Raw genomic sequence first — 12,379 nt, forward strand, 5'->3', positions numbered from 1 at the left:
AACTTAACAAAAAAAGGGTATACAGATGAATGTCCATTTTGTATCTGTGTATTCAAAGTGGTTAGGATAGATATATAGTTACATTCTCTTAGTGAATAGAATGATTTGTTCTGATGGTGTTTATAAGTAGGATATCATGTCCACATCTTGTACAGCAATTAACCACTAGGAAGAATGTATGCAATGTGTTGATTATTGAAACTGTCCTACCAATTTGAAAAAAAAAAAAAGCATGCTCCACATCACTAGCCATCTGTGAATGGAAATCAAAACAACATTGAGATACCATCTCACCCCATAAAAAACGGCTGTCATAAAGAAATCAACCAACAACAAATGTTGGAGAGGCTGAGAGGAAAAAGGAACCCTTCTTCACTGCTGGTGAGAATGTAGACTGGTGCAACCATTATGGAAATCAGTGTGGAGACTTCTTAAAAAACTAGCCTGGAAATCCCATTCAAACCAGCTATCCCCCTACTGGGAATTTTCCCAGAGTAACTGAAAACATCATATCATAGTGGTATATGTGCACCTATGTTTATAGCAGCACAATTTGTGATATCCAAATCTTGGAAACAACCAAGAGGCCTGTCACATGAGGAATGGTTGAAAAAGATTTATACAATGGAGTATTACTCAGCTATAAAGAATGATAAACTCGAAGTCTTTATATTTAAGTGGATGCCACTTGAAGATATACTCATAAGTGAAATAAACAAGACCCACATGTGTAAATATCATACAGTCTCCCTAGTGTAAGAACTCCAAAGAAGAAATAAAAAGAGAAAGGTATAATACATCCTGTTCTTTTGTTCTTTCTGCACTTCAGTCCCTGGTCAATGCCTGTTTTCTATGATTAGTTTACCTAAGCCTTCTGAGGTCAGGGACACAGTTCAGAGGCACAGTAGCCGCGTAGCAAGCCCAAGGTCCTGAGAGTGATTCCCTATAACAACAACAACAAAACACTTCTTCTGGATGCTCTGCTGATCTTTTCCCCATATATATAAGGTACCCAGAATTAATGTACTTTTCCTAATACTTTTTCATAGCATAATTTAAAAATACCTACTCATATATTCATATATCTACTTCTCTTTATGAGCAATCATTTTTAGAAATTTTTAGAATGTAAGTATCTTAGAGATAAGACAAAAACTGTGAGATTTTTACCCCTAAAAGTACAAATACATACTACATTTTCCAAAAATCACTACACTAAGATGTCAATTCCTTAAAAGTGGGCACTGTGTATACTCACCTCTCAGGCCAGTGCGTGACACTTAGTAACCACTGAGTGTTTTCAATGCACATCCACCATTACTAGAACTAACATACCATGGTGAACCTATTTAACCTGAATTTCATAGCCACCCAATTATCTGAAGGAAACTAATTAGAGAGTAAGTCAGGGTCTCACTAAATCATTAGAAAACTAATCAAATCTCAGGCTAACTATGTGTCCACAGAACAATTCCATTTACGGGTATTGAGCACTGGTCTAGTTTCTGTTTTTGTTTTGAAGAAAATCAATTTACTAGGTTGATAGCTAATGATGATTCACTGTAATAAAAATACATATAAACAGGTAATTTAATACATGTAAGCAAAGAAAGAAATCAGTGTGTCTTAGTTACTTTTCTCTCATTGCTGGAACAAAATACTCAATATCCAAATTAAAGAGGGAAATGTTTATTTAGCTTTCAGTTTGTGGAGCTTTCTGGCCATAATCAGCTGGCTCCAAGGCAGGCGGCAGGGCAGAATGGCAATAGTTCACGGTGGTGGAAGACAGCAAAAACAACAAGAGCAAAAAGGAAAAAAACACCCTCTTTTCCTCCCTTATACTGCACGCAGGCTTCCTGCCCTAGGGTGGATGTAGCACACCATCTCGTCCTCCTCTTGCATAGGCTCAGGATGTTTATGAAGTGAGGACCCTGGCCTCCTTCTGAGTTGCTTAAACTTCTCACGTTGTGCAATGAATCAACTATTACAACACACCAGGACATAAACAGCCACTCTAGGGCATGTCCTCTACACCCTAGGGCACAGAACTGATGAGTCAGTTGCTCTTCTAAACTTCTCAAGTTGACACAATATATCAGCCGTTATACAGTACCACTTTCACCTCAAACTGGTCAAGCTTCTATTTTGTTAGTTGATGATAATACCGAGTGCTTAGGAAAGTGGGGTGAAATTAACACACTCATTCCTGGCTGATGCTGGTCATACCCAGAAGGACACAGCATGTGGATTCTGACCACAGCTGCTGAGCTCCATGATTCTGGGTCTTCTTAGCTGGAAATGATTTCCTCATGAGCAGGAAATGTGCTCCGAATAAAATGCTGCTGACCTCCATTCTCCATGTCTAGGATCTCTACCCTACTTCAGCTTCTCATGGTATCATTCCTAGACCACTTCCATGACAAACCTCCCTCTCTCTGCTTTTATACTGCTCCAGGCTATCTGCTATGCTTTTCCTCTACTACCTTTATTTTAGGAAGGACAAAGACATGTCTACTTAGAAGAGCAAAACCAGTAAACTCCTCAAAGGTCCACTGACTAGAGAAAAAACTCTTGGTGTTGTGTTCATGATACTCATCTATTTTTCCTCTAACCCTTAGCTCTGCTCAATCTGACATCATAACAGTTTTTCTCCAGATTCCTCCATACTGCAATCCCTCCCACCATGCAGGTCTTTAGAGAAACCTTCCCAGAACATCGTGTGAAAACCTGCATACTCTGCACAATACTCTTCTCTCTAAACCTGATTTTTCTCCCTTAGTGCTGCCTGATATTTATTCATTTCTTTTTTCACTAGCTCACATTTGCAGTAATATTTACATTCCTTGTGTTGAATTAGCACATGTACATGGCACATCTTAATTTCTTTTTACATCCCTTTTCCCTCCTCTCCCTCTCTCCCTTCATTTGTGATCCCTTTCCATTTGAGAAGATCTATCTCCCTATAATCTACATTTTATGCTGCTCTTTATTTGTAACTTAGGTTTCTTGTATAAGAGAAAACATGCAATGCTTAAATTTATGTCTAATCTATTTCACTTAACATTATGGTTTCAAGGTAGATTCAGGAATTTCCTACAAAAGACTCAAGTTTATTTTTATGATATAGTAGTACTGCACTGCACGTAAAAATATGTTTTCTACATCCATTCATCTGTTGATGGATAAATATCCCTGCCTCCCCAAAAGAACACATGTTTCATGAGAGCATAGATTTTAACATTTCGCTCAATGCTTTTCCCCAACACCCAGAAGAACAAATGTTCAACAAACTGTTGCTGAATATATGAACAGATCTCTGAATAGTCTAATTTCATTCTTTTTCTCTTAATAATGTTTTAGACAACAAGAGCCTCTTTTCTGTACTATATGACAAAGCTCCCATCCATTGTTCAAGCCCTGTGTCTTTAATGTGAAGCTCTTCTTTCTTCCCTGTGTTCCTTTCATACTTTGAGCCTGTCCTAAGCAAGAGACGAAGACACTTATTCTACTTTCCACATGGAAGGTCCGTGACTAACTTACTGCACTTTCCATTTAGAGTTTTTGCAACTTCCATTGGTTGCACTGAGATAGAACCCCACTGAAAGCTGACAAGCACGTGTAAGTGGGTATGACGGGGAAGACAACTTTTCTTCACCATAGAAATATCAGCATAGTACAGAGCAGTAAATTTGTTTGCCATGAAAAACAGCTTTACTTTCTAAAGTTCATTAATTTAATGGACATTCTTAATATAGTATATATCATTTCCAACTTATCACAGTTCTAAAATGCAGTAAGTGAAAGTGTGTAAGTATGAATTCTGAGCTTCCTGGTCTGTCTGGTTGTAGAGCTACGAATAAACTATTCAGCCCCTACCTTCATGTTACTTTGGGAGTAAGCTGCCTGCAGAGAGCTGGCCTTTGCCTCCTTCTCCCCATGGAAGACCAGTTTTGAGGGGAAGCTGACACTCCTAGACCACAAGCAGCCTGATCCCAGGGTCCCGTCAGCAAGTGCTAGCAAAAGTGTCACATTCTGACCTACTACTAGTGAGGAATCTGATTCTTTGACATATTTCACTAACATTTCAGAACCTGGGAAGTACAGGGGAAAGGAGCAGTGTTCACCATTTTCGTGGGTGCCTGTAGTACCCACATCTCCCTTGGCAACCTCAACCATGAATCTGATTTGGGACCTTAAATGCTCACAAAAGATAAGTGAACTGCAATGCCTTTTAAACAAGAAATGGATTAACATCATGGTCAGTGTCCTCTGGTGACCAACAGCCAGAGAAACTGCAGGCAGCATTTCCACTATAGGCAATGCCCTAATGGCTGAAGCACAGAACCTACAGTCACTAGCATCCTATTCAAATGAAATTAAGTAACCAGTGAAATTAATATGTGGATGAAGCCAATAAGGAAACATATTTGGTTTGAATTTTTCTGGCCTCAAACATTCACACTTCATGTTTGTTCACTTACTCATTTTAAAACTGGGATAAGCTGACGGTGATGGATGCTTAATTATGACTAACCGTAAAAATTAATGTGCATTTAAAATAAAATTTTCTCATAGCATATAAATTTACTGCTCCATATCACTTTGCTGCTTTCACAAACTCTAGAAGACCTAATTTTGTAAATGGGTCCCCTACCAATTTGACTCTCACTATATACTTTGCTCAAACCGACTTCCTATTGGGTCACTGTGCTCAGGAAGCATTTAGATTACATTAAAGATCTTTAGAATGTGCTTTGATTTTATGAAGGAAAATAAAAGTTACAGTATTTCCATTAGAATTAAAAATGAAGAAAAGAAATCTGCTCACCTGAAAACACATCAAGTCTTGCAGCCCCTGCATCTCTGGAAACAGTATAAAAAAAATCACCACTTCAGTGAGAAATTATATTTAAAAACTATATTAATTTGAATTGATTATGTGAGGCATAATCTATTGTCAAATATTAAACAATACAAAAACCTACTTAAATTGCTTTAAGATCAATTGCTAAAATGTTTCACTGTGCATTTATACACTTAAAACTATCATCATTCATAATTTGAGAACATTACCAAAGAACATTACATTCAGAAAAGTAAAAGAAATGATAGGATTTAGTGGTACTTATACAAAGAGCTCAGCAAAGTGAACATGAATACAGAATGTTTTAATGTCTGGAGAGTGATCTGTAAGTTACAGAATGACTTCCATGCTGCATTTCAGTTCATAAAATGAAAATAAAAAGCAAGTTACTATATACTTCATACTGTACTAAGAGCATACATGATGTATATGTACATAATGGAGACAGAAAAGGCAAACTGTGGTCTTTGAGCCAAATCGGGGACACTGTGTTGTAGAAGTCTTATCATAACACATCATAAGCTTCTTGATGTGTGTGTTGCCTGTGACCTCCCAAGAGTATGATGCTAGTGCTCACTCAGCAACAGAAGCCACATGGCCTGCGGTGACGACATTTGCCATCTGGTCTCTGGCAGAAAAATATTAGACACTTACTCTGTGTGATGAACTTGCCCATTTTTTCCCTTTCTTCTTATCTCCTGTTTTATAAAATTCAGATATTATTTTTGCAATTTTAAGAATTATTCTTAGCATAAAACTTTTAAAAGGAAAAGAAGATAGGCCACAAAACCCTAGCTTCAGTATCACAGTGTGAAAGGAGGATGCTGAGAGTGAGGTCTTGGCCAACATGGAGCAGGTCTCTGAAGGAGGCAGCAGGCAGAAGGGCAGCTCAGCACAGACACAACTAGTGCAACTGCGAGGGAGAAGCTCGAACCTCTACAAGTTTCCACAGTCCCAAACCCAAAACTATCCAAATATGTCTGAGCAGATACAGTGTATTTGTTCTACCAGTCTCCATGTTAGTGCTTTATAGCTGCTTCCTCTGGTCAATGGATACTTCTAAACCCTCTTTATATGGATACCTGCAATTACTGCCACTGTTTCTTGAGTAATTCCTTGAATGCAACAAAGAGGTACTTTTGTTTATGCTGCTGTAGTCCTTGATGCAACACTATGACATGCAGACATAGGTATCTCTACTGTGCAATTATGTATTATACAAAGTAGCCTCACTATGATGAAATAGCATTCTGTAGAATGCTACTTTTAGTCTCTCCAGGAGGCTGGGCATGGTGGCAATGTCAGCACTTGGGAGGGTCAGGCAAGAGGATTCCTACACGTTCAAGGCCAGCCTGAGTTACATAGTAAGTTCAAGGCCAAATTGAGCTGTATACTGAGACTGATTATTTATGTAGTGCCTCTTGTTTGTTAAACCTTTTTCTTTTACTGTCTGGCTTTTCTTTCTTTCTTTTTTTTTTTTAGAACCGGGGATTGAATTGAGGCCCTTGTGCTTGCCAGGGAAGTGCTTATTCCACTGAGCCATCTCCCCGGTCCCTGGCTTTTCTTTTTGAGCATTGTGCAAGACATCATTATGAGACAAATCTGAGAAAGGATAGAGCTGGTTAAGGGACTTTCAGTTTACAAGTGCTACATTTAAAGCTCTTTCATGGACTGCTCCCTGAATTGGAGATCAAGCTTTCTGCGTAGGCTGTACCTACTCACCCCCTGCTTCGTGAACTGCCCCCAAGGTCCTATTTCTGCTACAGTTCAGCGTTATCTGCCCTCTGTGAAATGCACTAACAAAACTTTCAGAGTTAAGGTTATCAGTTTCTGAGAGGGACCATCCAGCAACAGAAGCTACAGATACAGAAAAGCTTTGCAAGAGAGGACAGTGGCCACCCAGAACAGCCATGTGCCTTTGGTCTCTACAGCTGCGTCCTCTTAGCTCCTTATAGCTTGAGTTCATGGCTCCATGAGCCAACTTCATTCTCTTCTGTCCTCTTCTCTCCCTTTCTATGATTCCCTTAGTTCTACTAAGACAGGTGTACTGGTTGATACATTGTGTCAACTTCAGAAGTTTAGAAGTTTAACTAAGTGACTAAGCCTAGAGCCAGGAGTTTTGGTTTATAAACATCCTCATCCTGTGCAAGCAGAGGGCAGGGATTTTGTGTGAGTTCTGCATCCCCAACCCCAGGATAGCCTGCTTATAAGGAGGGTAGAGAGACAGGCTAGAAGCCACAGCTGCTGACCTTCCCGTTGCTCTTCACTGTCTTCTGCAGCCATCAACTGCTACCCTCTGCCATGTGCCACTCTGCCTGGGAGCCAGCCAAGTATGGACTGAAACCTCCACAAACTGTGAGCTAAATAAACCTTTCCTTCCTTAATTTTGGGTGTCAGGTATTTTGTCCCAGCAACAAGTGAAAAGTAACTGAGAGAACAGGGTTTCATAAAGTGAAAGCCAGCATCTTTTTACTTGGTGCTGAACACAAACTCCTACACAACTGATTCACTGACTTTTCTGTAAGACACATTCTCAGAAGGGTCCCTTGCCCTTCTATGGCCAAAAGCCAGGAACAAGAAGCTGAGATACTGTTATCAACCAGTGGCACAGCACTTAGGTTCCCTTACTGAGATCCCTTATCTAAAAACTGCATACCATATCCTGAGTGTACTTTGCTTTTGGCAAAGAAAGTAGGAACACATCTTCTATAAAATGGAAACAATATAAAACAAGTCAAATGTCACAATCCATTTAGCTTAAAAATATGATTCCCTTCCAAGTCCCCACAAATATACAACTGAGTAGACTTTAAATTGGCTCTTGAAATCTCAGTGCCTTCATCAGAGACAGTAAAATGGGGTGCAGAGGTTCTATGACCAAAAGATGAAAATACAAACTCTAACTCTGCCAATCAATAGCTGTATAATTTGAACACATTGTCTAACCTCCATATTCTGATTTCCAACAGGTATCAAACTGGGATGAAGATTTTCACCTCAGATCTGCAGTGAGAACGAATGTGCTCATCCCACATCTGTGTGTTTATGTGCATTTGTTGCACAGTGAGAGAGGAATGACAGTTATTTCCTTCTAAACTACAATTTACTCCAATGCAGACCTCAACAAGGGCCCAGACTCCAATGAAAATTCTCAAGACAAAGTGACTGCTGATCTACTACTTAAAAAATATCCAAATATTCTCTATTATAGTTATCAACACAAATACACAGGTTCAACTTACCTGCCCTTTAAGTCTGGTGATAAATATATCTTAAATGAAAGTAAAGAACTCCTCTCGACTCTTTCTTTCACAAAGAATTTTGATTTTTACACAAAATGAAATCACAAAACATTTCAAGTGTCTTTTTATCTTCAAACACAACCAGGTTTGATGTATGCCATGGAATTCTCTCAATGATACCTGTTCACAGGTAAATCTTACCTCGCGTTGTCCAGCAATTCAGCCAGAGCTCCAAAGAGGAAACCATGAGTTGTGCTGACAAGGAAATAAAGGGAAAATGCAAGGTTAAGCCAAGTGTGTCATAGGGTAGGGGCTGCAGAGGCATGCAAACAAACCAGCTGCAGTCCTGGACAGATGAACAGCACAGAAATTACTCTAGAAACAAGTTGTTCGGCCCAGCCAAGATTCTCAAGTTGGTGCTCTGTGTTACGACCCCAACATACGGAGCTGGGGCTGGATATCCTGATCATTCCTCAGGAAACAAACACTAAAAACAAGCTTTGCCTTTAAAAATCGCTTTGTGAGCCTGATGAAATGGACAGGAGGAATTCCACAGTCACAGGTAAGGGTGGAAGCTGAGGCCATAGGACTTGACCTGAACCATGCTCCACAGCTGCAGAGATGTGAAGCCCACACACAGCCTGCACAGGGCTTCTCAGTCCCTCTCATCAGGTGGGCCAAATGCCCAAGAGATTCCATCCCCTACCTCTCTGCTCACCCTGCATGTTCTGTATCTCTAGATGACTCTTAACTAAACAACTCTCTTCATAAATTTTATGTATGAAATATCTATAAATCACTTTATAAATCTGTACTTAAGAACTTTCCCCCAAGCCAGGTATGGTTACCCACTCCTGTGATCACAACACTTGGAAGGCTAAGGCAGGAGGACAGCCATGAGTTCAAGGTAAGCTTGACTACAAAGTTCAAGACTCAAAAAAATGAACTTTTCCCCCAAAGAGTAGCTCATTAAGTTCTTATTTAGCACCAACTTATTTCTGAAGAATGTTGATTAAAGCCCTAGTCTACCTGAAGGTCTTGGGGGTTCATCCCTCAGCTCAGGAATTGGCAGGTGTGCCCTGTATCATCAACCTGTGTTTTTCTCTGGAAGTTTTCCACTTCTGCAAAGCGTACTTCTTAATAACCTTACGGACCAGCTGTGATCACGCCATCCCGTGCCCCACCACCGGCTCTTGATGAAAGAAAGCGGTGGACAGCTTCACCACCTAAATCGCCTGAAAGCTGGAGCCCTTCTGCAGGTGAGAGCAGGCTTCGGGCCCACGCTTTGCATTTCCTTTCATGATTAAAGTAACTCAATCAGTGCCCTTATAATGGCATTAAGGGAAAACTCAGTATGCAGTGCACTTCTTTATGTTTAATAAATAGGCCACAAAAACAAAAGAGACTCATTTACCAAAAAGCATCTGCTCATTTGTACAAGAAAAAAGCATTAACTGCAGTATCTCAGCATCACCAAACACCTCAGGCCACAGGACAGCATTGGTTTAAAATTTATTTAGATAGAGTTCCATTTTTGAGATGCTAGACTTCGAACATGGTTCAGGTCAGCTTTTAAGTTTGTAATTTAAAAGAATCAAATCCAGTACAATTGTATTTAAAAATACATGTATCCTTCACTCAAAGTAAAGGTGGTATGAAAACTTAAAATTCTGCCAAGAAAAGTACGTGCCATTCTTTACAAAACTAGCACTTTAAATCATAACCTCTGTCCTACCAATTTGCTTTGAAACTGTCTCATTGCTATTTGCTTCTCAATAAAATTATGGGAAAAACAAACAAACAAACAAACAAACAACAAAACTCTTGCAACTAAAAATAAATAAATAAATAAATAAATAAATAAATAAATAAATCACAAGCTCTTCTAGCAAATTTAAAATCTGTACATTGACTGAGTCGGAATACAAAAAAATTAAATGTATAAATTGATACGTACTCAGCGCAGCAGAGAAACAGGCAGAAGGAAGAAGGAAAAAGGGCTATATTTTCTTTGAGGACACAAGGAATTTGGGGAAGATAAGAAATTCTCTGGACTGGACAAAGGGAGGCTGAGGCTTTTATGGCCTTATGCCAGGGGAGGGATTGAAAGAGGATGTTTAGATACACCAGAGAAACTGAGTGGGGGTCTTCCCTGAGGTGGCTGGATAGGTGAAAGGAAATTATGTCCTGGGCTGAGTTGGAGAAGAAGGGGGAGGTGGTCCTGGGGAAGATGGGCTTTGTTTTAAGGGCTTCATCTGTATTAGTTGACCACCATGTTGATTTTAGCAATTCATACTAGGGCCAGAACCTTCAAAAATAGATAACCCTTTGGGAACATGTAATACTTGTGACCAGGAATTTCATGAGTTCTTGTACTAAATCTCTGTTTCGTTTGAGACGGGATCTCGCTGTGCAGTTCAGGCAGACTGGAGCTCACTCCGAAGCCCAGGCCGGCCTCAAGCTCACAGCAGGGCTCCTGCCTCAGCCTTCCCAGGTTAGGATTGTGCGTGTGGCCACCACATCTGGCTTCAAGTTTCCTTCTCTTCTCACTGCCCGAAGACCCAGCCAACCCCGACACTCACGAGTTGGCATGGATGAATTCCAGATGCAGGCAGGCCCTGTGCAGCGAAGGGTACTTTTCAGCCATGTTCAGAGCGATCTGGGAGACCGGGCTCTCACCCACGCATGACGCCCACGCACGTGGAGCTCACGCTCGGCCGCATGCGCGCCCCCTGGCAGCGCCTAGCGCGCCCTGTGCGGGGCAGCCAGGCCCTTCCTCTGGCCGGTTCCAACCCAGGAGCACAACCCAGAGGAGCCCGGACCCCAGCAGGAACTGAGTGCTGGATATGGGTGCATCCTTAACATATTTCACCTGATTTTCAGCCATTAAGGTGCTACCCAGGCTGGAAAAACTGAAATTCCATAATTGGGGTTGGGGTTGGGGGTGGAGTACAGATGTGCTCAGATGCTGTGTAGACCAGCTTATCTGGCTTCCGCTACTGTTGTCCCAAGAGCAGGCAGCTGAATTAGATAGAAATATTATAGGCAGGCAGACAGGGCCAGGCCCTGAAAGACAACATGGAAGAAGAGGTGACTTTGCAACTTAGAAGAGACAGACCCTATACTATGGGCCAGACCTTGAGACAAAACAATAAACAAATGCAGCTACATACTTCCCTAGGGATGGGCATCAGGGATTGATCTTCTAAATAGGTATCAATCACCCTAAAAAAGCCCCAAAAGAGTCATTACCCAACCTCAACAGGAAGAGACCTTGTTCCATGTTCATGCCCGCTTGCTATGTGGCTCGCTTCCTCATTCGGTACTGGATTTAATCAATTTTACCTGAGCAATGGTGTTTCTAATCTCATTGGTTTACCAGTTTTGTTCTACTGATATAGGGAGAAAAGCTGATCTCAGGTGGGTGACTTCCAAATGATACTGGGAACCTCCAAATGACATAGGGCAAAAAATGATCTCCTGATCTGAACTGGATGAGTTCGTATTCTTTACTCTATAAAAGTCCTTGGAAGAGACAGCTTCCCAGGGAAAGCCCGCTTGGGGCCCCCCTCCTGTCTTTCTCAGACAGGAGCTTTCTTTCCCCCAATAAATATATTCTGTTCATAACCTGTGTTTGTTCCTAAAATTCATTCTTCAATTTTAGAGAACATGAACTCATCCAGGTACTTTTCAGGTCAGGAGTTTTGTTTTCCCTTATATCATTTGGAGGTCATCCACCCAAATTATTTTCCCCCTATGTCACCAAGACACTGAATTCTGATTAACTAGGGCCCAAGCTGAAACCAGGTTTATCAACAATGCTGCATGCAAAGGTGCTGCCTGGAATGGGGCCCTTGTTGACTTGTAAGTGCTCGAACTCTGGTTCACAGCCCAGCAGTGATGGACACAGCCAGCAGTGGCACTCAGGCAGCAGGTTCGCCACCCCTGGCTAGGGCTACCACACCTGGAAACTAAGATACCACCACAGTACTTAAAAAACATTTTGCATGGTAGTTGTAAAAAGGAGTGTGTATTAGACAGAACATGAACTAGATGTATTCATGATTTGTAGCATTATCTGGGCAATAGAGCTCTCAGAATCAGGAAAAAAATGTTAAATTTGGACTAGTCATTCTGCTTTAAAGGAAAGGAATTTAGCAGCTACTACATTTATAGGAATCAGTAGAGGAAGGAATTTGAAAGGCAACCCAAAGAAACATGATATACTTTAATTTGAAGACTAGAAGTAAACATAAACATTTCAAGTAATTAT

General features: G+C 40.8%; 1 protein-coding gene across 1 annotated transcript in view; it reads right to left on the reverse strand.

Moving 5' to 3' along the window:
* Morc1 (MORC family CW-type zinc finger 1) overlaps positions 1 to 10,753 on the reverse strand; it is a gene marked incomplete at its 3' end in the record, with an annotated part of 77,890 nt that extends 67,137 nt beyond the window's left edge. The window contains exons 1-3 of the mRNA XM_004648428.1: positions 10,689 to 10,753; positions 8,308 to 8,361; positions 4,829 to 4,863 (exon numbers count right to left, since the gene is read on the reverse strand). Of these exons, the coding sequence (XP_004648485.1) occupies positions 4,829 to 4,863; positions 8,308 to 8,361; positions 10,689 to 10,753 (154 nt within the window). The remainder of the gene's footprint in view (positions 1 to 4,828; positions 4,864 to 8,307; positions 8,362 to 10,688) is intronic.
* Between the last annotated feature and the right edge of the window lie 1,626 nt (positions 10,754 to 12,379).

The sequence above is a fragment of the Octodon degus genome, unplaced genomic scaffold, assembly GCF_000260255.1.
Source record: "Octodon degus isolate 3935 unplaced genomic scaffold, OctDeg1.0 scaffold00410, whole genome shotgun sequence".
NCBI classification, from domain to species: domain Eukaryota; kingdom Metazoa; phylum Chordata; class Mammalia; order Rodentia; family Octodontidae; genus Octodon; species Octodon degus.